General features: G+C 35.9%; 4 protein-coding genes across 6 annotated transcripts; 1 reads left to right on the top strand and 3 right to left on the bottom strand.

Annotated features, from left to right (window-relative positions):
* Window positions 1-1912: 1912 nt before the first annotated feature.
* On the bottom strand, window positions 1913-15979 carry osbpl7 (oxysterol binding protein-like 7). Of its 3 annotated transcripts, XM_059532393.1 has the most exons (25): window positions 15909-15944; window positions 15110-15165; window positions 14904-15016; window positions 14726-14828; window positions 12671-12904; window positions 12213-12356; window positions 12054-12107; window positions 11846-11959; window positions 10919-11074; window positions 10594-10696; window positions 10386-10504; window positions 10217-10303; window positions 7570-7720; window positions 7325-7455; window positions 6509-6601; window positions 6116-6281; window positions 5459-5745; window positions 4522-4659; window positions 4376-4439; window positions 4205-4283; window positions 3982-4126; window positions 3745-3895; window positions 3206-3332; window positions 2935-3057; window positions 1913-2857 (listed from the first exon to the last, which is right to left on the bottom strand). In XM_059532393.1, the coding sequence occupies exons 5-25, from the start codon at window positions 12800-12802 to the stop codon at window positions 2749-2751; spliced, it is 2673 nt and encodes an 890-aa protein (XP_059388376.1). In that variant the 5' UTR covers window positions 12803-12904; window positions 14726-14828; window positions 14904-15016; window positions 15110-15165; window positions 15909-15944; the 3' UTR covers window positions 1913-2748. The 3 variants fall into 3 exon arrangements, with proteins under 3 accessions (XP_059388376.1, XP_059388375.1, XP_059388378.1); XM_059532392.1 differs by having other exon boundaries at window positions 14726-15016; XM_059532395.1 differs by lacking the exons at window positions 14726-14828; window positions 14904-15016; window positions 15110-15165 and having other exon boundaries at window positions 15909-15979.
* Window positions 15980-16326: 347 nt separating this feature from the next.
* mrpl10 (mitochondrial ribosomal protein L10) lies at window positions 16327-18373 on the bottom strand. The gene is made up of 5 exons (XM_059531537.1): window positions 18282-18373; window positions 17740-17909; window positions 17472-17636; window positions 17245-17389; window positions 16327-16839 (listed from the first exon to the last, which is right to left on the bottom strand). The coding sequence occupies exons 1-5, from the start codon at window positions 18319-18321 to the stop codon at window positions 16583-16585; spliced, it is 777 nt and encodes a 258-aa protein (XP_059387520.1). The 5' UTR covers window positions 18322-18373; the 3' UTR covers window positions 16327-16582.
* Window positions 18374-18704: 331 nt separating this feature from the next.
* Window positions 18705-21409, top strand: pnpo (pyridoxamine 5'-phosphate oxidase). The gene is made up of 7 exons (XM_059531538.1): window positions 18705-18917; window positions 19485-19609; window positions 19744-19843; window positions 19961-20014; window positions 20154-20282; window positions 20774-20844; window positions 20922-21409. Exons 1-7 carry the CDS (start codon window positions 18729-18731, stop codon window positions 21085-21087), a joined length of 834 nt encoding a protein of 277 aa, XP_059387521.1. The 5' UTR covers window positions 18705-18728; the 3' UTR covers window positions 21088-21409.
* Window positions 21410-22443: 1034 nt separating this feature from the next.
* On the bottom strand, window positions 22444-22755 carry prr15lb (proline rich 15 like b). The gene has a single exon (XM_059531616.1). It carries the CDS (start codon window positions 22753-22755, stop codon window positions 22444-22446), a length of 312 nt encoding a protein of 103 aa, XP_059387599.1.
* Between the last annotated feature and the right edge of the window lie 2026 nt (window positions 22756-24781).

Genomic DNA, 24781 nt, shown 5'->3' on the forward strand with positions numbered 1-24781 from the left:
ATATATATATATATATATATATATATATATATATATATATATATATATATATTAGAAAAGTGTACTTTTGCATTAAATTATCATAAGACTAGTACCATTGTTACTAAATTATTTATTAAAATTAATTATTATTTTCAAAATAATAATATGGTTTCCACAAAAATATTAAGCAGCTGTTTTCAACATGATAAGAACTGTCAAGCAGCAAATCATCAAATTAGAATGATTTCTAAAGCAGTATGAGACACTGAAGACAAATTTAAAACAAAATATGATCAGGTTTATGATCAAATAAATGCAGCCAAGAATTATTTTTGAAATATTGCAAAAGTCTTTAAACAAAAAATGCACTGCTTCAGATATACACAAAAACACAGGGGGGAAGGTTAATAAATTTTACATTTAAAGTGCAAAACTGAGACCTGTAGTAATTATTTCCTGATTACTCTAAAGTTTTATGATTCTGAAAGAGAGAAAGAAATTTTTTTTTTTACTTTTCATACTGTAGACTGGCAACTTGGTGATTGTTTGAGACAGGGCCTTCTCAGGTTTCATTTAGCTAAAGCCCACGAGTTAGGATAAACACACTAGTGTCAAGCTGATGACCTGTAACAGGACATACTTAAACCAACAGCATCATGTCTTGAGGCGTCGCACATGATGGTATACAGATAGACAGGGTGGAAAAATGGACACCTGGCAGGGGCTTCAGACTGACTATACATCATCTTTATTCAAACAACAGAGTAACATGCAGACAGCCCACACACAGACATCAGTGACACAGAGGAAGAATGAGCCTTCAGTCTAAGCCTATCAGGCACCGCTGGCATTCAAAGGTGAGAATGACCTCAGACAGATAAGTGGGTGACAAGATGACTTCTGGAACAAACCAGAAACCTGTGAACTGTCCATTTATAGAAGCTTCCTGCATCTTCTGATCACAAATATGCACACAGACATATGCATATGGTCTGTGTTCTAATATGAAACCATTGTAAAATAAAACAATTAAAAATGATGACTATTTGTTAAAATGCATTGCCATCTGTGTTCAAAGAAGTTTTCGAGAAATTGTAAAGTGCTGCAAAAACCAACATGGCATCAATATTCTGTGGCCACTATGTGATCACAGGATTTTTTTTTTTGTTTAAGTCAGCAAACTGACTCTAACTGCCTCTGTTAATTTTTCATACATGTATTTTGATGCAAAAGCAAATGAAACAAGAGTAATATGGTTAAGACTACATTATTTTAAAATGCCATTACTGTATTAGAAAACCATTTTTAGATATCATGCTTAGTTATTTAGCATATACCATGCAATTTAGATGCTGGGAAATTTGTAATATTTTACAAATGTAATTCATTAATTTTCTTATGGGTTTATTAAGGTTAGTTATTGGGAATTTGTCAATGATAAACAAAAAACATAAATGATAAACAAAAAAATATTTAACTGACAATCAACATTAAAGAACAAATTAGTATTTTAAAGTGCAATTAAAGTGTTTCTATGTTAATTTAATGTAATGTTTATGTTTGGTTTCTTTTTATACACTGAAATGCACTGAGAAGTTTGTTACTGTTGATGTGAACTGAAAATAATGAACAAATTGTCTGTTGTTGTCATATTAGCAGTCAATCCATGTTTAGGCTGACCCCTGGTGGACATTATGCTCCTCATATGTTAGAGTGTCAATAGCAGGAACCTATTTAGGTTATTGTCTCAGACTGGCACCATCCTTGTCTATCAATTTAAGTAATGTTACTAATAATAAAAGAGGTTCTTCTGTAGTAAGTTTCCTCAGCCAAGCAAACTGAGCCTCAGATACAGCTGTCAAAACACTGTATATAATATTAAATGATGTTTTTGATTCATTCTAAATGTAATAAAGACTGAACTATACAAATTCTTTTTTTTTTAATTCTTTAATATTGTATGTTTTATTGCGGTTTTAAATAACTATACAAGAGATGACTTGAAAGTTGTACTGTACACTGATTTTTTTTAATCCAGGCCTACACAAAATGGTCCTTTAGACTGAAACTGTGAGCTTAATTCATACTTAAATCGCAATAAATACAATATCATTGTCTAAAATCATAATATGACATTTAGTTTATTTTTAAAAAAAAGTGCAATATAAAAGTGATGTGGCCAAGTTTCAGAAACCACCTTCAGCACAAGTCAACAAGGGCCCAAATTAGAGTTAATTCATTTACTGCTCAATCCTGCTCAGGTTGAGACATGAGAAACTGATGAGTTTACGGAAGAAAAAGTTAGTTAATATTCCTCTGAATATTACACATGATCAAATAATAATTTTCTTTATCCAGATTCCTGTTGTTTCCACCGAGCATGTAAGTACTTACATAAAGTGAAAGTAACTTAAAATTGTCCATAGAAATGTGCGTGTGTGTAATTGTTAAAACTAAACATCTATAAAACTTGCATACATTCTCGTTTACCTTTTGGCTTATATTTTTTCCAAAGTGGAAGACAAGGTCAAACTGTCCACCAAGTTTTGGTGTCGTTAACCATAAATTAAACAGAAATTCTCAAAATGTATCCGTCCTCTTGCTGTTTGGTAAAAGCATCATCCTTGCTCAATGGATTTGGTTTAGTACGAAAACCCTTGGCAATTCATCGTTGATCCCAAAAGCTCCAAGTCGTTCAAAAACTGTATGCAAACTGAATTTATCACAGGCATTAAGTGTCCACAGTGTTGCAGCAATCTGCCTTCTTCACCATAATTCCAGGTTTTTAATATTGGCAAAACCAGGCTTATCCCTGATCTTCCAATATGTTCCGTTGTAAATCCAAACGTCCCTTCCAGCATCATCCAAAGTTTTCCTTTAAGATGGGAATATTTTAACATTCCAACTCTAATTCGTATGAAGAAATCACTTGTGGGGTTGATGTCAACTCACCTGAAGAAGCGAGGGATATGCTCCTCTCCTTTCTTGGCCAGAATTTTCCTCCTTTCTCTTTGCTTTTCCTCCACTTCATCCTTCTTTTTATCAGTCTCCTCTATTTTCCCCTCCTCAAGAAGCCTAACAACACCAACACATAGCAAACTTAAAACAGACGATCTAAAAAAAGCATTTCATGGACATGGAGAGAATCCATTTATGTAGCACTCTTAAATCCTTCTGGCTCAAACGTCTGTCTATTTATCATTGTCTATTAAGAAGGTCTCACCTTTGGTCAGGGCGCAAGCGTGTATCTGTAGGGGGCAGCAGGGGCTTAAGGTCAGGGGTCAGCTCATTCATCTCCATTGCAAAGCTAGAGAAGCCATAGTAAATCATGTAGTTCTTGGGCTGTGGGTCTGTAAGGAAGCACAGATATTCTGACAACATCTGCCAATACAAAGATACATCTTTCCTTTATTTGTTTTGTCAGACAGACCAGTGACAAAATCAAAAATGATCCCATTCAGAATTGACCCAATACATTCCTGGTCTTCTTGTGAACAATGAACCTATTTCACAGTGGTGAATTTTTCACAGATATTAAAATTGTAAATCTATTTTTTTATATGTTTTCGGTTTAACAAATTTAATGTTCATTTATAACTATACTTTGTGTTTTTTTAACTTGGCATTCATTTACAGAAAATTAGTAAATGCTACTGTGTGACTGTTTCTAATAAAACAGCTGAGGGAGTTCCTGAGGGCTGTTCATTGACTTAAATATAAATAAATCAGTATTCAATAAAATGAATAAAGATGACTACTCACTTGGCTTCCAGATACACTGTGGATTTGGAAGGGTGTCACAGAAGATGCCTTCATGCCAAAATCCACCAAAACGATGAATGACATTACCAGTCTGGTCTAGAACTTGACCCTGCACTTCGTTTTTGGAACCATCTGAACCCCAGTAACGTGACTGAAAGGGGAAAATTCAGCAATTGTACAAAGACTTCATCTATATGTACTCAAATGAACAAAATTTGCTATCAAAACCAAACACACCTTGACAAATGTGATCTTACAGGTGCAGACCGAACTTTTCAGATTGCGAATAATGACTTCGCCATAGTGCTCAAGGTATCGCTGCTGAGTGAGGACATTGTGGATGCACGTCACCACTTTGTTCCATTCGTAGTGGTCCCCGTATCTACAAGTACAGAAAATCAAAGATCAGAATTCTTCATAATTAAGATTCCACTCCACTGACACCAAAGCAGATACTTGCTTTTTTAGAGTCACATTCACCATCCCTGTTGGCATAATCTCCAAAGATTTGCCCCAAAACTTGTTCTTCCATCTCTGGTCTGCTCTCAGCATGTAGAATAAAAAAAAGAATGAGATTCAAATTCAAACAGACAGTACAATAAGACATCATCACACAGGCCTTAAAACATACCCTGCCAGAAATTGAAATTGTTTGACTCTGCATGACACGCAGATATTGGAGGATGATGGGAAACCTGAGGGCAAATAAAACCACAGAATAAACAACTGCTTTATCGCAATTTATCTGATATATAATTAAATGTGATTATTAATTACCTGTTCACTGATGTAGCGGAAGCCTCGGTCTTCACTGATACACTCAAATGTCTCTCCCAGAACTGGATTAAAAGGTTTGTAACGGTTGCGATACTGAGCTGTGGCATAGCCAGATATGGCAAAAGCAGCAATATAAACCTTTACAAAGGACAAAAACAGAATTTTCTAAATATAAAGAAGTACACTACTGTTCAAACATTTGGTGTCAGAAGATATATATATATGTGTGTGTGTGGGGGGGGGGCGTGTTTTTGTGACATATCAGGACACAACTTTGTATAATGACACGGGTACGACACAGGTATTACAAGGAGAGGGTGACTTATGAGGACATAACCCATGTCCCCATTTTTCAAAATGCTTATAAACCATACAGAAAGAGTTTTTTGAGAAAGTACAACTGCACAAAGTTTCCTGTGAGGGTTAGGGTAGGTTGGTGTAGGGCCATAGAATATACAGTTTGTACAGTATAAAAACCATTACGCCTATGGGATGTCCCCACTTTTCACAAAAACAAACATTGCACAAACGTGTGTGTGTGTGTGTGAGTGTGCGTGTGTGTGCGTGCGTGCATGTGTGTGTGTGTGTGTGTGTGTGTGTGTGTGTTTAACTTAAATCAGCACCAAATCAGCTTATTAGAATGATTTCTGAAGGATCATGTGACACTGAAGACTGGATTAATGGCTGCTGAAAAAAAAAGCTTTTCCATCACAGGATTAAATTGCAATAGAAAATAGATTCATATAGAAAAACATTTTAAATTGCAATAATATTTCACGATATTACTGTTTTTAATTGGATCAATAAAAAAAAAAAAAAGTTTATAGTATACAGATAAAGTAATAGATTATTTATCATTTATACACTTCTAAATTAATCATTCCTTTTGTGATCATTCGGACATATACAGTTTTGCTGAAGTTTCTGTAATTATTACCATCCTCTGGTAGGGGTCATCGGTATGATTGGCAGTGTCCAGTAGGTCAGAGTATTCTAGCTCCTCACAGAGTCTCTGCAGCAGGCACACAGGCTCATTCAGAGCTGCTGGCATGGAGACACGGGAAAGATCCTTCCCTATGTTGTTGTAGAGGATAGTCATCAATCCGACGTGGCTGTTGTCAGGGCAGACTGCAGGCAGAGTGGTACGACGTCCAGTGTTCTTTATGCTGTTCAATTTTGGTGCTGCCTTTGAAAGGCTGGCCCTGTACTTGCGTGAAGCCATTGCTGTTAAGTTCATAAGAAAAAGATAATGTTGTAACACAATGTAATAGATTTACATGAACAGAACTAAATTAGAGTTAAAAAAGAAATTGGGGTTGATACAGTTTTTTGTCTCTTAAGCTGCAATAGTTTGATCAAGAATATACCACAGACAAATACTGTGAAATAATAATTTTTAAAATTTAATTTATTCCTGTCATGCTAAAAAAATGAATTTTCAGCAGCCCTTACTCCAGTATTCAGTGTCACATGATCCTTTAAAAATAATGAATTTCTCCAACTGAGCCCAAACTTTAGAATGTTAATAAATATGGACACCTAAACACCACACACATACTATATGTGCCTACAAAGAATTTATAATTTTACTAACCACGAGCCTCATCAGGCTCTGAATTACTGGATCCATCACTCAGACCGGACTCATCGGACATTTCAGAAGAGCTCGCACACATAAGCTCATCACATGCGTCAAAATACTCTGCCGCTGAGTCAGCCACCGAGGGTGCACGGAAAGACAAACTACGGCCTGAGCCAGACTGAGTGAAACACAGACAGACATGTAGTTAGTCAGAAACTGTAAGCTTTATTCTACCATACTGCTATGACAATAAAAATATGAGATGACAAAAGAGCCTGGCGGCATATGAAGTAGGTGAAACCCATCAACCTATATACAGAATAAAGAAAGCAGAGGGTGGAGGAGGGAAAGAAAGAGTTGAAAATTGGAACAGGATGAGTAGGTTCTGGGTAGAAAGAGACACACCTTCCTTTGTAGCACAGTACGGAATGACTCTTCTGAGGAGTCGGAGGACACTGACAGTTTGTGGATTTTGGTGTGACGGGACTTAACATCTAACTGAAGATACACATACACACACACACACACACACATCTATGCAGTAAAACATAATATGTAATGGACTGAAAATAAACTATTAAACCAGTGGTTCTCAACCGTTTTGACTTCAAGGCCCCTCATTGTCCACAACAATATTCAAAGACCCCATAACTTCACCGGTTGTGAAAATCAGCCACAAACTGTTCCAAATCTGTGCAAGTTTCTTTTTTCTGATAAACATAAAAGAAGATATTTTGAAGGATATGGGTAACCAAACAGCTTTTGGTCCCCATTGATTTCCATGATATGAGTACTTTTTAGTGGGGACCAGTGACTTTTTGATCACCAGCATTCTTCAAAATACCTTCTCAAAAAGAAACTCAAACAGGTTTGGAAAAACTTAAGGGTTAGTAAAAGATCACAGAATATTCATTTTTGGATGAACTACTCCTTAAAAACTATGAAATAATCAGCAATTTTCAGTTATTTATTTAGCATATTTTAATGCTTGTTTTAAATCATTTCAAATCATCTTGAACTTTTTTAGAAATCTGTTGAGGCCCCTGATTAAGAACCACTTTATTAAAGCATTTACTAGCAGGGGTGTTTGTTTTAAGCTCTATAAGCTTAAAGCATCTTTAATAACAAGATAAGCTATAGTAAATCTATTCTCTTAAGAAAATTTCAAGGCAATACTGCAGCACTTTGTGCTTTTCAATAAATAATATAAGTCCGTGTCACCTCAGCCAGGCTGCAGAGGTTGTTGATCTGGGCAGAGGTGGTCTGGTGAAGCTCCCTGCTGAACCAGGTGTCCTGCAGCCTTTGGCGCTCCTGAGTAAGTGCCTCATGTGCAGTACGCAAAGAGGCATGGACTATAAAGAAAAAGACACAGTTCTGACCTTAACTAAATCAAACTAAATCAGCAATAAGCATAAACTGGGTTTGAATTTCATCTATAAAATCATGAAGGTGTTATCCTTCCATACCTTTCAAGGACATGGAGCAGATGTCTTGGTGGAGTTTCTTGCTTTCTGATGAGGTGGAGGCTGGTGGGGTTGCTTGGTTGGAGACATAATCAGGGATTGAAGGGACAGAGGTTCCCAGGTGGGCAGAACTGGACAGGTGGCTTGATGATAGCTACATTAAAAAAGTGGGTAGAAAAAAATAGGTAACAATCAGAAGCTATAGTACATGTACTAAAATACTAAAATACAATTTAGACTACCATTCAGTGAATTAATTTTATGTAAAAAGGATGCATTCGATTGATCAAAAGTGAGATAGAGAGACAAATTATTTAAATTTCAAATAAATGCTGTTCTTTTGAACTTTCTATTTATAAAAAAAATCTTGATTTTTTATTTTTATTTTTAATTGCAATGATATTTAACAATAGATAAGAGACTTACCAACATACATTTTTTGTGGAACTATACAATATGAGAAATGCAATAGTATGGAATGATATTGCGGACTTTATTCAAAAGGCATTGCAAACTGTATTTGCAATTGCGTTTTCAATTTGTGGACGCATAAAATGTGACACAATCCAAACGCAAATGCAAATCGCGCATTACCGTTTTCATTTTCGATTAAGTGAACGCACAGTGTCTGCCAAATTTAAAATGGAAATGCAAAGTCTGTTTGCAATTGTGTTTCCCATATCTTACGAGCTATGAGCCTGTCATATTTAAATAGCAATATTAATTACCACATTTGCCTTTTCACTCTCTCTGCACTGTGCATGTAAACTGCCAAAACTCAAATGGAATCGCAATACCTTTTGCATTTGAATTTCCAACGTCTACACAGAAACCTGTCAATCAAGTGACAGGGGTGGGGCCATTTTATTGGGCTGTTTGCATTGGGAAGTGACGATCGTACTAAAATGTACCATGTTTTTACAAGGGTAAATATTAGTTAACGATAGTGTTTATAATTAAGCCACAGTAGCCACAAATGTACAGTTGTCTGAGACATTATGAAATGTTCTTTAACATCATGAACCATAAAATGTAGTCAGTGTTCTGCTATTGTTTATTTTCATAATAGGTAAACACAGGCCACAAGTTAACACGGTCACATTTGCTTGATGCAGCAGCTGCACGATGTAAAGCCGTGAGTCCTGTCTTGAATTGAGAGATCTGGTGTTGATTCAGTGTAGCTTGGTAGCTCAGTGGTTAGTGACTGTAATCTCTCACGGCATACTGTCTTTTAGTGCGTGTTCGAAACCCGGGCCAACACAGACGTTCTTTATTTTTTTGTTTATCCTACTAACTTCAGCCGCCAAACGGGCGATCATACAGTGAGGAAAATTGCAGTAGTCAAGGCGAGCTGACATGTTATCAAGTACGCTGCTGTTTGCAGAATTACCGGACCTGCGTCCTCGCAGACATCACACTCCCGAGTCGAATGCACAAAGTCTGAACTACTGAGGATGCAAGTCCTAAATCAGCGGCTGAAGTTAGTAGGATAAACAAAAAAATAAAGAACGTCTATGTTGGCCCGGGTTTCGAACACGCGCCAAAAGATGGTATGCCGTGACAGATGACAGTCACTAACCACTGAGCTACCAAGCTACACTGAATCAGCACCAGATCTCTAAATTCAAGACAGGACTCTCGGCTGTACATTGTGCAGCTGCTGAATCAAGGAAATGTGACGTGTTAACTTGTGGCCTGTGTTTACCTATTATGAAAATAAACAATAGCAGAACACTGACTACATTCGTTAACTAATATTTACCCTAGTAAAAACATGGTACATTTTAGTACGATCGTCACTTCCCAATGCAAACATGCCCAATGAAATGGCTCCACCCCTGTCACTTGATTGACAGGTTTCCGTGTAGACGTTGGAAATTCAAATGCAAAAGGTATTGCGATTCCATTTGAGTTTTGGCAGTTTACATGCACAGTGCAGAGAGAGTGAAAAGGCAAATGTGGTAATTAATATTGCTATTTAAATATGACAGGCTCATAGCTAGTAAGATATGGGAAACACAATTGCAAACGGACTTTGCATTTCCATTTTAAATTTGGCAGACACTGTGCGTTCACTTAATCGAAAATGAAAACGGTAATGCGCGATTTGCATTTGCGTTTGGATTATGTCACATTTTATGCGTCCACAAATTGAAAACGCAATTGCAAATACAATTTTCAATGCCTTTTGAATAAAGTCCGCAATATCATTCCATACAATAGAACCACCATTTGGTGTAAAGCTTTTGCTACTTGGTATGTGTCGAAAGTTACAAGGAATTTACAATCAGTGTTTCTTGTGCTGACTTACCGATTTAGTAATCCCACGAAATGGCTTCAAGTAAAAAAGGAGTTGACTAAATTAATGGAGGTTTTGAAGCTCTAATGCTCACTATAGACTAGCACAACACAAATGCCTGACTGCGGTAAGCAAAAATAAAATAAAATCAAAAATACACAGAGATCTTTGGGATGACACTGCACATGAATATGGAATACATTCCATTATGGTTTCCAAACCTTTGTGGAAAACATGAAATAATCCCAATGGCAGAGTGTTCCCTATAGGCAAAGATTATAATTGCTTCCAAGGCTTTATCTAAGATATCCTAATATCAAGAAGAAGAACATGTAAACTGAGCAGCCTCACCATTCCAAGAGCCTCAACTCGAGACAGAGTGCGAGAATGACCCCAAATCTTTCCACTCTTCTTCTTGGGTTTGTCGAGAAGGAGATTCTATGGGTCAAACACATGTGGAAACATTTACTTGCAAGTTATTTTAGTAAAGGCCTGTCTTCACCCTGCTGCTTTTACTAACTTGCATGCTGATAATTCTCTGGAGATCTCCGTTATCGACCTTTTGGCCAGACTCAAGAGAGTGCAACTTTAGGACCAGCCGTTGCAGCTCATTCATCTCCATTTGACAACGGGTAAGCTCTGGAAAACAACACACAGCGGTGCATCTTATTCTGTGCTCATGCATCCATTTATTAGTGTTTCACTAGTATTTAAAAGCAGAGCTGTACCTTGTGCACAGATGTCAGGTTCTTGGGTCTGTAGCCAAGCTGACACTTTCCCATTAACGGCAGGATTGACACATGGCAGAGGTTCACCCACAAAAGACGTGCTCTAGAATTGTTCAGAAGATATTCATTTGTAACTTCCATCAGACAAATAAACAATTACATCACCGACACATCTATTAGTGTACATTTACAGATAAAACCACCATCTGGGACACTGAGGTCTAATCACTAATTCGTCTTGTACTTAAACTGTGAGGACACATTCTCCTAATCCCTGGTGATTTAGAGGGCATCAGGAAGTCAGTGTAGAAACCACTTTACTCACCATGTCCTGCATGGGACTGTTTTTGCGAGATAAATGACTGCTCTGGGACAGAGCCTGGAGGAAGCCATTGTGAACGTGTGCAGCCTCGTTTTTCTTATACATCCTGTGGGCACTCAGCTTTGTGACCCATAAGTAATATAAATCTGGAGTCTTGGCCTAGTTAGAAAAGTAAATTACTTTTTTGACAGTGAATTTATTTGTTTATTTGATTAAATAATAGCATAATTTGTTGGATGAAGGAAAGGTAGTCAAATGACATGCAGGTAAACAAATGAAACACTTAATCCTTTTTAGAATGTTTTATTTTGATTGTTTTTATTTTCAAATGATGGATTTAGCTCTTCATAAACTCATGAATCCCCTGCATTTCCTTTAGAAACCTTAAGGGTTTTGTGAACCCCAGTTTGGAAGATCCTGGACAAGTGTTTAAGAATTCAACTTATGGAAGCCCATTTCAGTCAAAGAATAAAATAATAATAATACTTCATTGCAACTTCTCAAAAGTTAGATTTTTTTCCTTGCAATCATGAGAAGAAAAAAAATGAGGTAAAAATCAGGATTGCAAAATATAAACTGACTTTTATTCTTGCAATTCTGAGTTTAACTCACAATTCTAAGACTGTATCTCGCAGTTCTGAAATTATCCCTCAGAATTCAAAGTTTACATCTCACAATTCTAACTTTTTTTATTGAGTTTATATTGAGTTTACATTTTGCAATCTGGAAATGTCAAAAGTCTTAATTGTGAGATATGAACTCACATTGTGATTGAGGAAAAAAATCTGTGAAAGTCACAATTACGTAATTTTATTTATTTTTTTATCCCATGGCAAAAACAAGCTTCCATAAAACCAAAGATCATATTAGTTTTAAAACAAACATTAATAAATTTCATTCAATTAATGCGAGAAATTTGCAATAACTTACTTTCATGTGATACAGAATGTCTCCAGCATCCAGATCTATGCGCCTTGCTTTTTTGTTCACTGACATAACTGCGAGACTGACATCTACTGCACCGTGCATTTTCCCTTTGGAAAACTGTAAAAAGAAAATCCCTGACTGTTAAAAAAAAAAAGGGCTAGATCCAAAATATGCAGTTTCTGGTAAGGAAAAAGAACATTAGCATACTCACATCATGTTGGTTTTTTGAATATCGCAGGATCCCTTTATCCAAGACAAAGTATCTCTGTAAGAAAGTATAACTTTAAAGTTCATTCAATTTTACACTGTTCTACAGCTATCTCTACAACTATTAAGAAAAAGATTACATGAAACAAATTTTTTCTCATACCTTATGCCACCCGTTAAGAGGCCACTTTCTCCTCTTCATCAAATAGCCGTCACAGATTCCTGGAGTGTTCGCATCCTGCATGTTTTCCCCAGTGAAGTTCACATCTACTGGAAAATCACCCATTACTTCCCAGTCTTTAATGTTCTATTTGGAACAGAGGGAAAAATGCAATCACAGTTGACGTACAACAGGGCGTCTCTTATTTAAAACATGTAGTCCCTAAACGAAACGTAACTGTTGAACTTGTCAAGACACATAAACTTGTTGGTTTGGCTTTCACGCCATCTGATTGGACACTTGTTAGGTGTTGAGCAACTGGTTTCAAAAATGCAAAAGGGCAGAACTATTACTGCTAGCTTTTCACATATGTACTTGTAAGGAAAATTTTTAGGTGTGTCCAAAAATCAGTTGAAGAAACCAGAGTTTGAGTGTGTTTATGTCAAGCAGATGGTACAAACCAGCCGTGAGTGACGTGAGGATGCTGTGCTGCTGCTCCTGGAATGAGTGGGCTTATGCCAGCCGCTAGACTCCTTCTCCACACCACCCAGCTGGGACTGGACATGGTCCAGCGAAGACCCATGGGAGTCCATTTTGAAAATGTCCTCTTGTGCAATTATTAGTCGAGCTTGGTGTGAAAATACGCTCTGCTAGAGACTCCTTATCATTGTACACTAAAGCAAAGCACAATATGTCTGCAAAGCAAGGAGTTTTCATTATTGGATTTTTAGAAAGACAAATAATTTTTTGGTTAGTCAGACAAGCATGTGTTAGGATTGTTAAGAAAGTCAATTGTATACTATATTATGCAGCAGGGTTAGGAAAACATTTAGTCATATTGTCGATATCAGAGGTATTTAAAAATACCATGAAAACACTATAATTTCTTTTTATACCGTTTTGATTTTTAGTACAGTGGAACTATAAAAGACAATTACTTAATTTTGAAAATAACGTCTTTGTGATACTGCACTTATTTTTTTATTCAAACAGTACATGAAAATATATAGTTGCCTTTGTTTCAGGGCTACTTTTATTGACGTTTTGTACAATTAAATGCCATAAATAGCCAGTGCAGTGGGCTAACGGGTACAGTGACAGCAAACAAAAACAAATGCAAAACAGTGTCCAGAGAAAACACCTGTTATTCGGTTATCTAATAGCAGGGATCTGCCTTAACCAACACTTCCTGAGCGTGACTTTTTAACTTCTGCCCTTTACTAGATCACATTGGTTCATTGGTCTCATAAAAACTTTAAATGGCTTAATATGAAACACAACAAGATTAATGATGCAAATTAAAGAAACCAAAATAATACACTCATAATTACATAACAGTCTAACCATTTAGACCAACTAAACACCTGTATTGCTGTTTATTCTTAATAACATACTGACAGATCATTGAAAAATACATTTTCCTAGATATAATCCGAATGGAATGTCATCAGAAGGGCGTGACAGAAACCAAACATGTTTTCTAGAATCTCTTATTGTCTTGACAACACTGACAAGCTCATACATGCCCATTAAAATGGAATGAGGGCAAATTATATTTTTTGTAAACAGCTGAACTTGCAGTAGAGTAATGAACTATTTGATTACATAATTGGCAGTAAATAGGCCGATTTGAGGTAAAAGCAATTGGCATTATTCAATCATTACCAAAAATCATCATTCATCATGTAAGTTTTAAATTGTTTTAGATATCCTTTTTTTATGGAAGGCATAATATGCACAGTAACACATGCGTATGGTTCGTAACCCCACAAAGGTAACGGTCCCGGTAGAGGCTTAGCGTCATTGATAATTGGCTTTGAAGAACCCTTTATAGCAGCCCTTAGCTTGAATAGCTTTTCACTGTGAGCATGCTGACAGGTCACAGTAAATATGATGTACAGCATCAGGAAAACACAATGTGACATACACGTTTGAATAATCACAATAGCATAGAAATATCATCTAGTAATTTATAGTATGGCTAATTCATTTTACTTAATTTAGTGGGGAACAATAAAATGCATATGACAAAATGTGCACTTTTCCAATTACATCTCAGTCATATATAAATGTCCATCTGTGTATTACTGAGAAACTAGCCTAGTTTAGCTGAAGACTTGCTCTTTTTATATAATTTAAAATTAAGATGAACTCTACAGAATAGAAAACTGTATTGCACAGTTCCTACCTGTCACCCCATGATCACAAGATGCCGATGACAAAAAAAAAATAATGAATGTCCATCTAAGAAATTTAACTCTTGGATGTGCTTTAATACTTTCGTGTTTGAACAAGTGATATATATATATATATATATAGTTACAGGCAATTTGGGCTTGTGTTTTTTTTTTTTTTACTTCTCCAGTTAGGTTCACCATGCACTTAATACATGCTGCTTTCCATACACATCCGTTTCCAAACAGTAAATATACAAATCCACTTCAAATATATACTTCTACTGCTACCAGCATTTAAAACCACAAAGTTTCTTTAAGTATTGTAACTCAAGCTCTTACCTGAGGTGCCTGCTCTTGGCCAGCAGCGTGTGGTGTATCTCTGAGTGATTCCTTACAAGCGCCTGAGTTTGACGTTCCCCCATTTGTATAACTTTGCGTCACTCTACTCTCAGAACAGGAAACCAGTTCAACCACTTTCTACTAAAAATCCAAGAATGAAGATTTTTCATGAGCATACCAGACCGATGAATGGCGGACAGCTCACAAACTATCCTCCACTGGTGACTAAACATCCTACAAATCCATCTAAGGCTCCCGTCCAACTCATTATCCGCATTAGTCTCTTAAAAACTGTTGGAATTACAGGCATGTAGGATACATTTCACCGACAGCCAGCCATTCAGATGCATTACATCTGAAACTATTGAAATGATCTCCCATTACCTGTTTAGTGAGATAAGATAACCTCCAAATGTAGTGATATTCAAGTGGGTAACTCTCTATTGGTTCATATATTACCACAAACAGAGCACATCTATTTAATTAATAGAGGTTTTACAAATTCACATGATTTTTGTAATTGTAAAACTGTCTTAAAATAAACTCAAAATATGAAGAACAGAAACACTTCTACACTGAACCCAGAGTTATAACCATAAAGGACTAAATGACCTAGATTAAAAGTAATCCAGAGATTAGCACTAATCAGGATCCGTGACCACTAGCTAGTGTTTTTTTTTGGCAGTACAAACACATTTCTCTTGGCTTTTTAACTTACAAATCAGTTCAAATACACTTTAAATTGTTTAAATATTAAAAGGGGCATAGGTTGGGGTCTCTACGGTCGCCACGAATTTGCCAGGTAAAACATGTTACTGGATCAACATTATGGTCCAACAATATAGATTTAACCCAATCCCTACCACTAAACCTAACCCTACCCATAATTTATTCCTAAAATCAGTGGGAAATAATATCTGATTAACAAGGGTATAGAAGCACCTAACCCTAATCGTAAGCCTAAAACAGATATTTTCTGTAAAGTTATATCTCAATTCTGATTGGTTGAATGGAATGTTGTTCCAGGATCAACAAGGTGGTTGATCCAGGAACATGTTGTACTTGGTGAAATCACACTTACCGGGTCTCTACCCTGCTCCAGGAGAGCTACTGTCCTACAGAGTTCACCTCCAGGTCCTAACCAAACACACACGAACAAGCAAGTCAAGGTGTTCAGGGTTACCTGAAAATTGCATGTGTATTGGAGCAGGATTGGAATTGAAGTATGCAGGATTGTAGATCCCTGGCAAAAAAGAAAAAAAAAGAAAAAAAAAAGACACTGTTCCTTTTAATAGAAATTTAAAATTTTTGTACATGCCTTAAAGACTTGACTAGAAAAAAAGCTGTTGCATTACCACCGTGAAGTCTGAAGAAAAAAAAAAGATGCAGTTCAATAAGCACATTGACATTTGGTGCCAAGTTATATGGGGTAAATTGTAACAAAGGAACCTGTCATTAAATAGCCTATTAGTGGCTCTTCAGCAACATTTAACAGTAAAACAATTATTAACAAACATACATAGCGAATATTGTTATTCTTAAATTGTATAAGATTACATAATTTCATTAAAAAATTGTCATTGACCCTTTGAAAGACAGAATTATTAGTAGTATTATTCTCATTTAATGTTTTTTAATTAGTCATTTTAAACTAACATACAAAAATCACTGCTAGAGAACACAGCTGAGATGTTGTCTTTATCAAATGCAGCCCCAGTCTTCACATTATGAACAGTGACAAACAAAAAATTCACCTGTAACTATAGCATATAAATGACCAAATAACCAACTTTAACTCAATTTTATTGTATGTATTTTATGTCAACCATTCACAGCTATTCATTTATTTTATACAATTCAAGCTGCTGCTTCCTGTATTGTTGAAGTATCTTTATCTGTAACAGCATTTGTGGAGTCCCCAGAGCCTTGCTGTTTGACGTACTGCTGAAGGAGGGCGGAAAGGTGAGCTGGATGGTGACGCAGCATTGAGACAGTCCGTGAAGTCATCATGGTTAGACCACCAACTATCTCACCCTGGATAGTGGTCATAGATGGGAGTCTGGAGTAACTGAGAATGCCTTGATATGAAAGCAATGTGTTCTCTATACAAGCGCCTGAAAGGAAATGGTTCAGAAAGCCTGTGAGACAATACCAACCATTTTTAAAAGATTTTTAAAGGAATAGTTTACCCATAAATGAAACAAAAATGCTTGATCAGTGCTTATTTTTCTCCAGATTCAGATGAGACAACTTTTTCACTTTTCACTTGAGAATGCAGTATTATGTGGAACAGAGGACTATTTTAGCACGAAGCAATGATTTGAAGTAAAAAAAAAAAAAAAAAAAAAACATGCAACTTTTTATTCACAAGACATTAATTGACTAGAGGTCACGTGGATTACTTTTTTTTTTATAAGCTGTTTGAATTCTCATTCTGACGAAACTCTTTTACTGCAGAGGATCCATTTTGAGTGAACCATTCCTTAAAGAATGCAAGTTCATGCTTAAGAAACACTTACCTAACAGCACCATCTGAGGACTGTGTTTTAACGCTTGGAGCATCTCTTTAACTTTTGGCTCTTTACTAACAAATATCACAGTCTGGCCAACAAATAGAGGCAACAGGTTACTGTAAATGCTGTTGCTGAGAAAGGACCTTGTCACCTGCAAAGAAACACAAATAAATTGTCACAAAGCAGTAGCACAGATCTCAAAAGCGGTAAGCATCACTATAGTCTGCCATTACCTGGTTTGGGAAGAACTTGACACTGATATTGTGTCTGTTCAGTTTGTGTTTCAGCACCATGAGGTCCTCTGCATTGATTGCATTGTTTTGGACCACAGCAATCATCTTACATTCCTTAAACAAGTTTTCTAGGTCTTTCCTCAACAAAACTGCCAGAGCACTTTCCTAAAAGGAAAGAGAGTATAGATATATCACTTAAACACTTAAAATGATGCACTTGAAGCATTGTAAGATAATGTTTAGTATGTAGGCTATGGCAATGATTGACCTCTTCAGTCTTTCTGACTCGTGGAGCCAAAGCAGCAGGAGGAGCTGCAGGTGTGGGGGGAATGTACTCTGTGACAGCCATCAGCTTCTGCTTCAGAAAGTGTACTGGCTTTCTGTGACGAGTAACAGCTTTGGAGCCGTGACGAACACTCTGGCTTAATGGCAGCCATCCTGTAGGTTATAATATGTAAATATTAATAAGAATAACATTAAGGCTAGAATATAAACATTACTATTCAGATGACATTATGAATGTTAAGGATGCCACAAATGATTCACTAATATCATGAAACCACCACATCTGGTGTTTTAATCATGAAAACAAATACAAGGGCTTGCTGAAAATCCCAAATGCATACATAACAAATGCTAAACATGAAGAGATGTAGCAAATAACAATAAGTACCTCAAATATGAATTGTTTATTCTCTGATAGATACAGTACCACAAATAGCAATTTACGTGGTTGTAAATGACAGGTGTTGTCCTTTTATATATGTTATTTACGTATAATATTGCAATGATATCAAACCATACTCTTACCCGATTTCGGGAAAAGCCTGCCACACAAGGTCGCTGCCATCTTGATCCGGATTTGACGTGGGTTTTGTTGAATTGTACTTACAAAATAAAAGTATATACAAAATATCTATTTTTTTGCGGAACCATAAAGACTTTTATTTTGTAAGTACGATTCAACAAAACCCACGTCAAATCCGGATCAAGATGGCATATATATATATATATATATATATATATATATATATATATATATATATACACACCACACAATTATATTTTTAAGGTAATTAAAATATATATTAATTTAGAATATCAAATTAATGATTGGTTGATTAACTTCTTTTTTCCCATATTTTATTAATTCCTAAATTAATTCCAAAAATAAGTGGTTAGTTACAAAACCGACTGCTTTTCATAACATTTTATGTAAGAGCATGAACGTGATGACGCAGGTTTGGAGTTGCAGGCATGACACGTCTATTGCGCTTCTGCACGTCCAGGATCATCGGCGATATTGTGAAGTTTATTGAACCCAGTGTTACCCTGAAAGTCCGCAGTACTTCGTTATTTACCTCGTTTTTCTGCAGGAATTTTACTGACAGCGGCACCGACATGGATCTGAGCAACATGAGAAAGAGCTATAAGAGCGATCAGGAGGTGGGACACGTATATTTTAGGTTGTGAGGGTTTTTATTTCAGGTATATGTATGACCATGACCTGAGACCCTATTCAAAGGACATATTATACAGAGTATCATTTCATGATTTTTACATCAAAAAGCTAGATATGCAGAGCTGGCATTTTCTGTATTATTGTATAAAACCTGGTCAGTGTGCTTTTACATTGTTGGTCATTTTTTGTATTATCTGCAGCTAAATTACGTGCTTGCCCAATGCCTTTTCAGAAATCCATGCATTGTCAGTTGACCTTGACTCTCATCAATCAATCACTTACTTATTAAGATGATATAAAAAGAGTCAACACAATTATGAGACAGCCTTTGACCATCAACCATGCTTTCCATATCATTGATGCATGGGTTGGTGTTACCTAAATAGCATATTTGTTAAAGATCCTACTGGCTAAACACAGTAACAGCACAGTAAAAGACACTGTAATAGTTACGCTATGGGGTATTTAAACCTACTTTGCCATATATATCACAGAAAGATAAGTAATGCTTAAATGTATTCATTTTCTTATTTATAATTTTCATCCTACAGTGTTTTGAGGAGGATCAGCTTGCTTCTTTAGATCCAATCAAGCAATTCGGCACCTGGTTCGATCAAGCCACTAAATGCCCTGAGGTGGGCGAAGCCAATGCAATGTGTCTTGCAACAGCCACCAAGTAAGAATGGATGTTGTGTGGTTCATCAATAGGCTGCTCGATGAATAAACAGAGCAACTTAAATATAATGCATATACGTACTTAATTTGCTTTTTAAATTTGGCCAAAATATCCCCTTCTTGTTTTCTCAAAAGGGATGGTCGGCCCTCTGCACGCGTGGTTCTTCTAAAAGGCTACAGCGAGGAGGGATTTCGCTTCTTTACCAACTATGAGAGTCGGAAAGGTACAGAGCTGGTGAGTCTTTAAATTAAAACCAGATTTTGTTTAGAAAATGTCCTTGCGTGTTTATCTTCTCATCTTTTTCACATCTTGTATTATTAAAATGAATTTATTTATTTTGCAATCAAATAGGAGAGCAATCCCCATGCCTGTCTTGTATTTTACTGGGAGCCATTAAACAGACAGGTAATGTTTTTTTGTGGGGGGGGGGGGGGGGCTCAACTCCAGCTAATTCTTTGGATAATCTTTTACATATTTCAGCTTAAATTACATTTAAATGAATTAAGTTTTTGACCCCATTGTATTTTGTTGTTGTTCGCAACAGATTCGCATCGAAGGCACTGTAGAGAGAATCCCATATGAGATTTCATGTGATTATTTCCACTCAAGGCCCAAGAGCAGTCAGATCGGTGCTGTTGTTAGCAGGCAGAGCACATTAATACCAAGCCGACAAGTGAGTCTTATCATCAATTAAAACTATTTTTTTTAAAAAGAAACATTTTTGCTTATTGAAATAAAGCTGAAATAAAATATATAAATATTAAATAAAAACCATAAACTAATTAAACTAATTAAGTTGTCTTGGAAACTAACTGAAATATGTTTAAGTACTAAAATTACTAGCTGTAAATAAATAATAAAAATAAGTTACATCCAAAAAAAAATAAAAATAATAATAATAATACAATTGACAAAAACACATAACAAAAATACAATTAAATTAAAAACTGAAAATGTATTAAAAAGATAAAAATAAAAGCTAATTCAAACTGCAAATAAAAATAATAAATATATATAAAAAAATAATGCAATTAACACAGCCACCAATCAACTTCAGCTTTCAGCTAAACACTAATGATAATTATACACAATTAAAGTTAATTATTTTCCTGGTTTGGTGCAACACCTGATTTATTAATAAGTTGTTGTGTGTGTCCCTTAAAGTACCTGAGAGACAAGAATGCAGAGCTTGAGGAAAAGTATACGAACACGAATGTACCGATGCCAGATTACTGGTGAGTAATTTTTTTTTTATTAATATCAAATCCCTTTGTATTAGACAGTTATATTTTAGTTTCATTGATTTTCGCAGGGGTGGATACATAGTGAAACCCCACCTGATTGAGTTCTGGCAGGGTCAGACCAATAGATTACATGACCGAATAGTCTTTTTGCGGCCAAAAGAGGGAGAGACTGAGCTGGGGGATATGCAGCATCAAGCTGAGGGAGGCTGGATATACCAACGCTTATCCCCCTAATAGAGGACATGCTGTGAAATCCACATCATCGTCTGTGACATCAATACATCATCATTACTTGACAGCAACTGATAGTGCCACCAGGGCATCAACTGACTAATGAACTGACTAATGAAGACTTATCACTGCATATTCGTCCTGCATTCGTATCATCTTAACCAAACCAGGAGGGAGATTTATATGTTGACAACTGCATACATGATTTTATGAATATAAATCATATTGCATTACAAAATGGAGTTGCGTTGCAGCATTTTTAAGCCTTCAAGACTGAGTTTAACACATTCTAATCTATTACTTGTAAGTGCAAAGTCTGATGTTTATTAATAATTAAAAAAAAAAAAGCACAGCTCTACTTGCAGCCTTAAATGTAGTTTCAGAAAATATAGACTTTGGACTTCAGACATGTTGCTCTGATTGATGTTTTGAACATCTTTAAATGGGTTCATGACAAACAACAAATATTCTACATGACAAATGTGAAATATGTTTATATTGTGTGTTATAAATGTGCCAGATGTAATGTTGACCTAAAATAACTGTCTGAATTTGGCTGTAATTCTGTAAGGGATGGTGACTTTTTCTTGTAAATGTGAAGTAATAAACCTGTTGAATGTTTTGCAGCAGTGATCTCTTTTTTTTGCCAGCAGATGGCTGTGGCGTTCAAAACTTTTTGTACCTCTCCACAATTTAACACGTTATCAGCAATGCGATAAAAAAAATATTTATTTTTAATATTTTAACAATAGGGACTGCAGTAAACAAAAGACAAGTACAAATTAAACTAGACAAATTTACGTTATGGAGAACCTCTAACGTGCCTTTTAACTGTCCTTGCCTTAATTGAAACCCTTTTATGATAAATTATCAAATCAGAAATATGCACAACTGAGCGTCCACAACAACAAAAAACCAACATAAAAAAACACGTGATCGAGTGCTAATCAAATTGCAACATTAACAACAGTCTGTTTCCCACAGGTTTGAGATTAGTTATTACACAACATTTTCTAAGACCATTCTCCACTTTAAATTTACAAATGAACGGATTTGTGTGATTTATAAATGAGAGTGGATAAGATTTCTGTGCCTTCCTTGTCAGGGTTTTCCCACAGTCATGATAACGCATTTTATGAGGATGACAATACTGTGTTTATGATTTACAGGAAACACTAACTCCTTAATAATCATCTTGGGGTTTCTTTTCAATTAAAGTATGGCCGGTAAAAAATAATAATTTTCTGTTTCAGTATCTTCGCTCTCAGTGGTAACTCCACTCAACATGAAGACTTTCAAATAATAATGAGTCAAAATTAGTTTGTATGTAGGCTGCAAACGATGTGCTTCGTCTGGAAGTTATTTTTCCACATGGCTTTTGTCAATCCGAGCAGGTTCGGGGAAAAGGCTTGGGTTTTCCGCCAGAGTCGGGCGAATCTTCTTCTTCTCTTTAAACCGACCAGAATGGGAGACTTTTACATGACGGCCCTTGGTGGCAGATTTATCCACTATTTTTTCAAGTCTGGCGTCTAAATTGCTGTCTGCGTTGTCGTTGCCCAGGTCTTTATTCACATTGTTGGTGCTGAAGTCAGGTGGTATTTCATACAGGACCTTTGGCTCTGACTTCTTTTTCTTCAGGAAGGTGATCTTCCACCAGGCAGGATCGGCCATGACAGCTGCGAACGGAAGATAGCAAAGTAGACCTGCAACACGAATGCAGATTTGTTAGGTAGATGAAAGACACTGAGAAATGTTTCAAAATACAGATTCCAACTCATAATTTAACAGTGCATCTGCAAGCTGCTTATAAAGGCTCATTTGCATACTTTAGAACATTGTAAGCAGCAACACTAGTTCTCTGTGAGTTCATATGTGTGTCTCTTCATTAGAATAACAAGAGAACACCTGACTCCTGCTCAGCTGTTTAATTAATGAACAGCACCACTGGATCCCCTGTCACTCCCTTGAGATCTGAGATGCACCGAAATAACATTGCGTGAACCAAGACACTTGAACATCTCCTTGATGGATAACTTAGTATTTCGACCTACTCTGATAGAGTTTCCTTTGTTATGTAATATTGGACAGAGTGTAGCTATTGTACACATCACAAAGGCTGTACAATGATTTGCCCATGTGATAGCAACCAGTGTAAACACTGGAGACTCACACACCTGGTAATGATAAAGTGTCATCTGGTACCTTAACAACATTGTCATAGTCATCTCTAAATGAAATGTATCAATGAACATGTGATGGGTCATCCAGCATATGCAGCAGGTTTTATAGTGGTGTGCGATAAGATTTTAAGTATCAGACCTGAAGTGATCTTTAGAAAGTTCTAGTAAACACACACTTCACTTGGCCGGTGCCACCCAATATACTTAAAACTTTCTGGTAGGGTTTGTGCATGAAACAAGGCAGGATCTCCATGTGAATATACTTTTTATGGCGAATTTCACTAAAATGTGAAAAGCTCCTTTCTGACTTCCGGGTGCAATTCATTTTTGGTACAATAAAGAAATTGGATTTAGATCAAGAGATCAGGCAAAAAATATTTTTAAAAATATTTAAAATATTTTTAAATTAAGTTTGAGCTATCTATCTATCTATCTATCTGTCTGTCTGTCTATATATCTATCTATCTATCTGTCTGTCTGTCTATCTATATATCTATCTATCTGTCTGTCTATCTATATATCTATCTATCTGTCTGTCTATCTATATATCTATCTACCTATCTATCTGAATATTTAATATATGCTATGTAAGTGTAAATATTTTTTTTTAAAGAATTGTTTAAAATAATCGTTTGTACTTTGTATCTTTCTATATTGCTTATTGTCAGTTGTAAGTTTTGTTCTCTGCAAAACTACTTTGGTACAATATTTATTGTGTAAAATGCAAACACCTGGCATTATCTGGGTAGAAAAAATATATATATTTAAAATGTGAAATATTTTTGTCATCAGTAAAATATCAGTATTAAAAGCCAGTTTTTTTAACTTTGCAAAAGATATTTTTACAAAGTAAAAACAACATTCTTACTCATTTTTATTATTTTTTTATTATTCAATTGTTTTTGTTCACAATAGGAGGTCACTTGCAAGGAGATCATCATATTTGGAGGTCATTAAAACCACTGCCAGAAATGTTCTGAGACAAAAACAACAGCCTTAATGCAACACATCAAACGTTTTCATGTAATGTCGCAGTTTTTACAAGATAAGAAGGCATTTCTAACACAAGGGAATATGGCCATTTTATGGGGAAAACAGAGACTCTCCTGTCTCCACTGGATTTGTCACTGATCTTCTGCAATTACATAATGACAGGATTCAGTCCCTTTTTGAAGCAGCTACTACTCTTTCACTTTAATTGCACTTAGTGTATTGTAGCCAAGTAGACTGTAGATGTATGTAGAGGAATTCTTATTGCACTCTGAAAATGACTGTAAAGTTTAATCCTGGTAGAGTCAGGTGCTTTCCTCCGCTTGGGTGGTATGAAGGTTCATTTAATGGTTTTATTGTTCATGCTTATTGAATATGAATTGTTAATGCTAAATTGTGAGTCACAGCCTTCAAACTGAAATGTGCCAGACTGGATGTGCTTTACAGACCGGCTAGGAAAAAAAATTAAGTATTAATTCCTGCGATATTAAAATGCAATAAAATAATTTTCATATATTGAATTATTC

The sequence above is a fragment of the Carassius carassius genome, chromosome 40, assembly GCF_963082965.1.
Source record: "Carassius carassius chromosome 40, fCarCar2.1, whole genome shotgun sequence".
In the NCBI taxonomy this organism is placed as follows: Eukaryota; Metazoa; Chordata; class Actinopteri; order Cypriniformes; family Cyprinidae; genus Carassius; species Carassius carassius.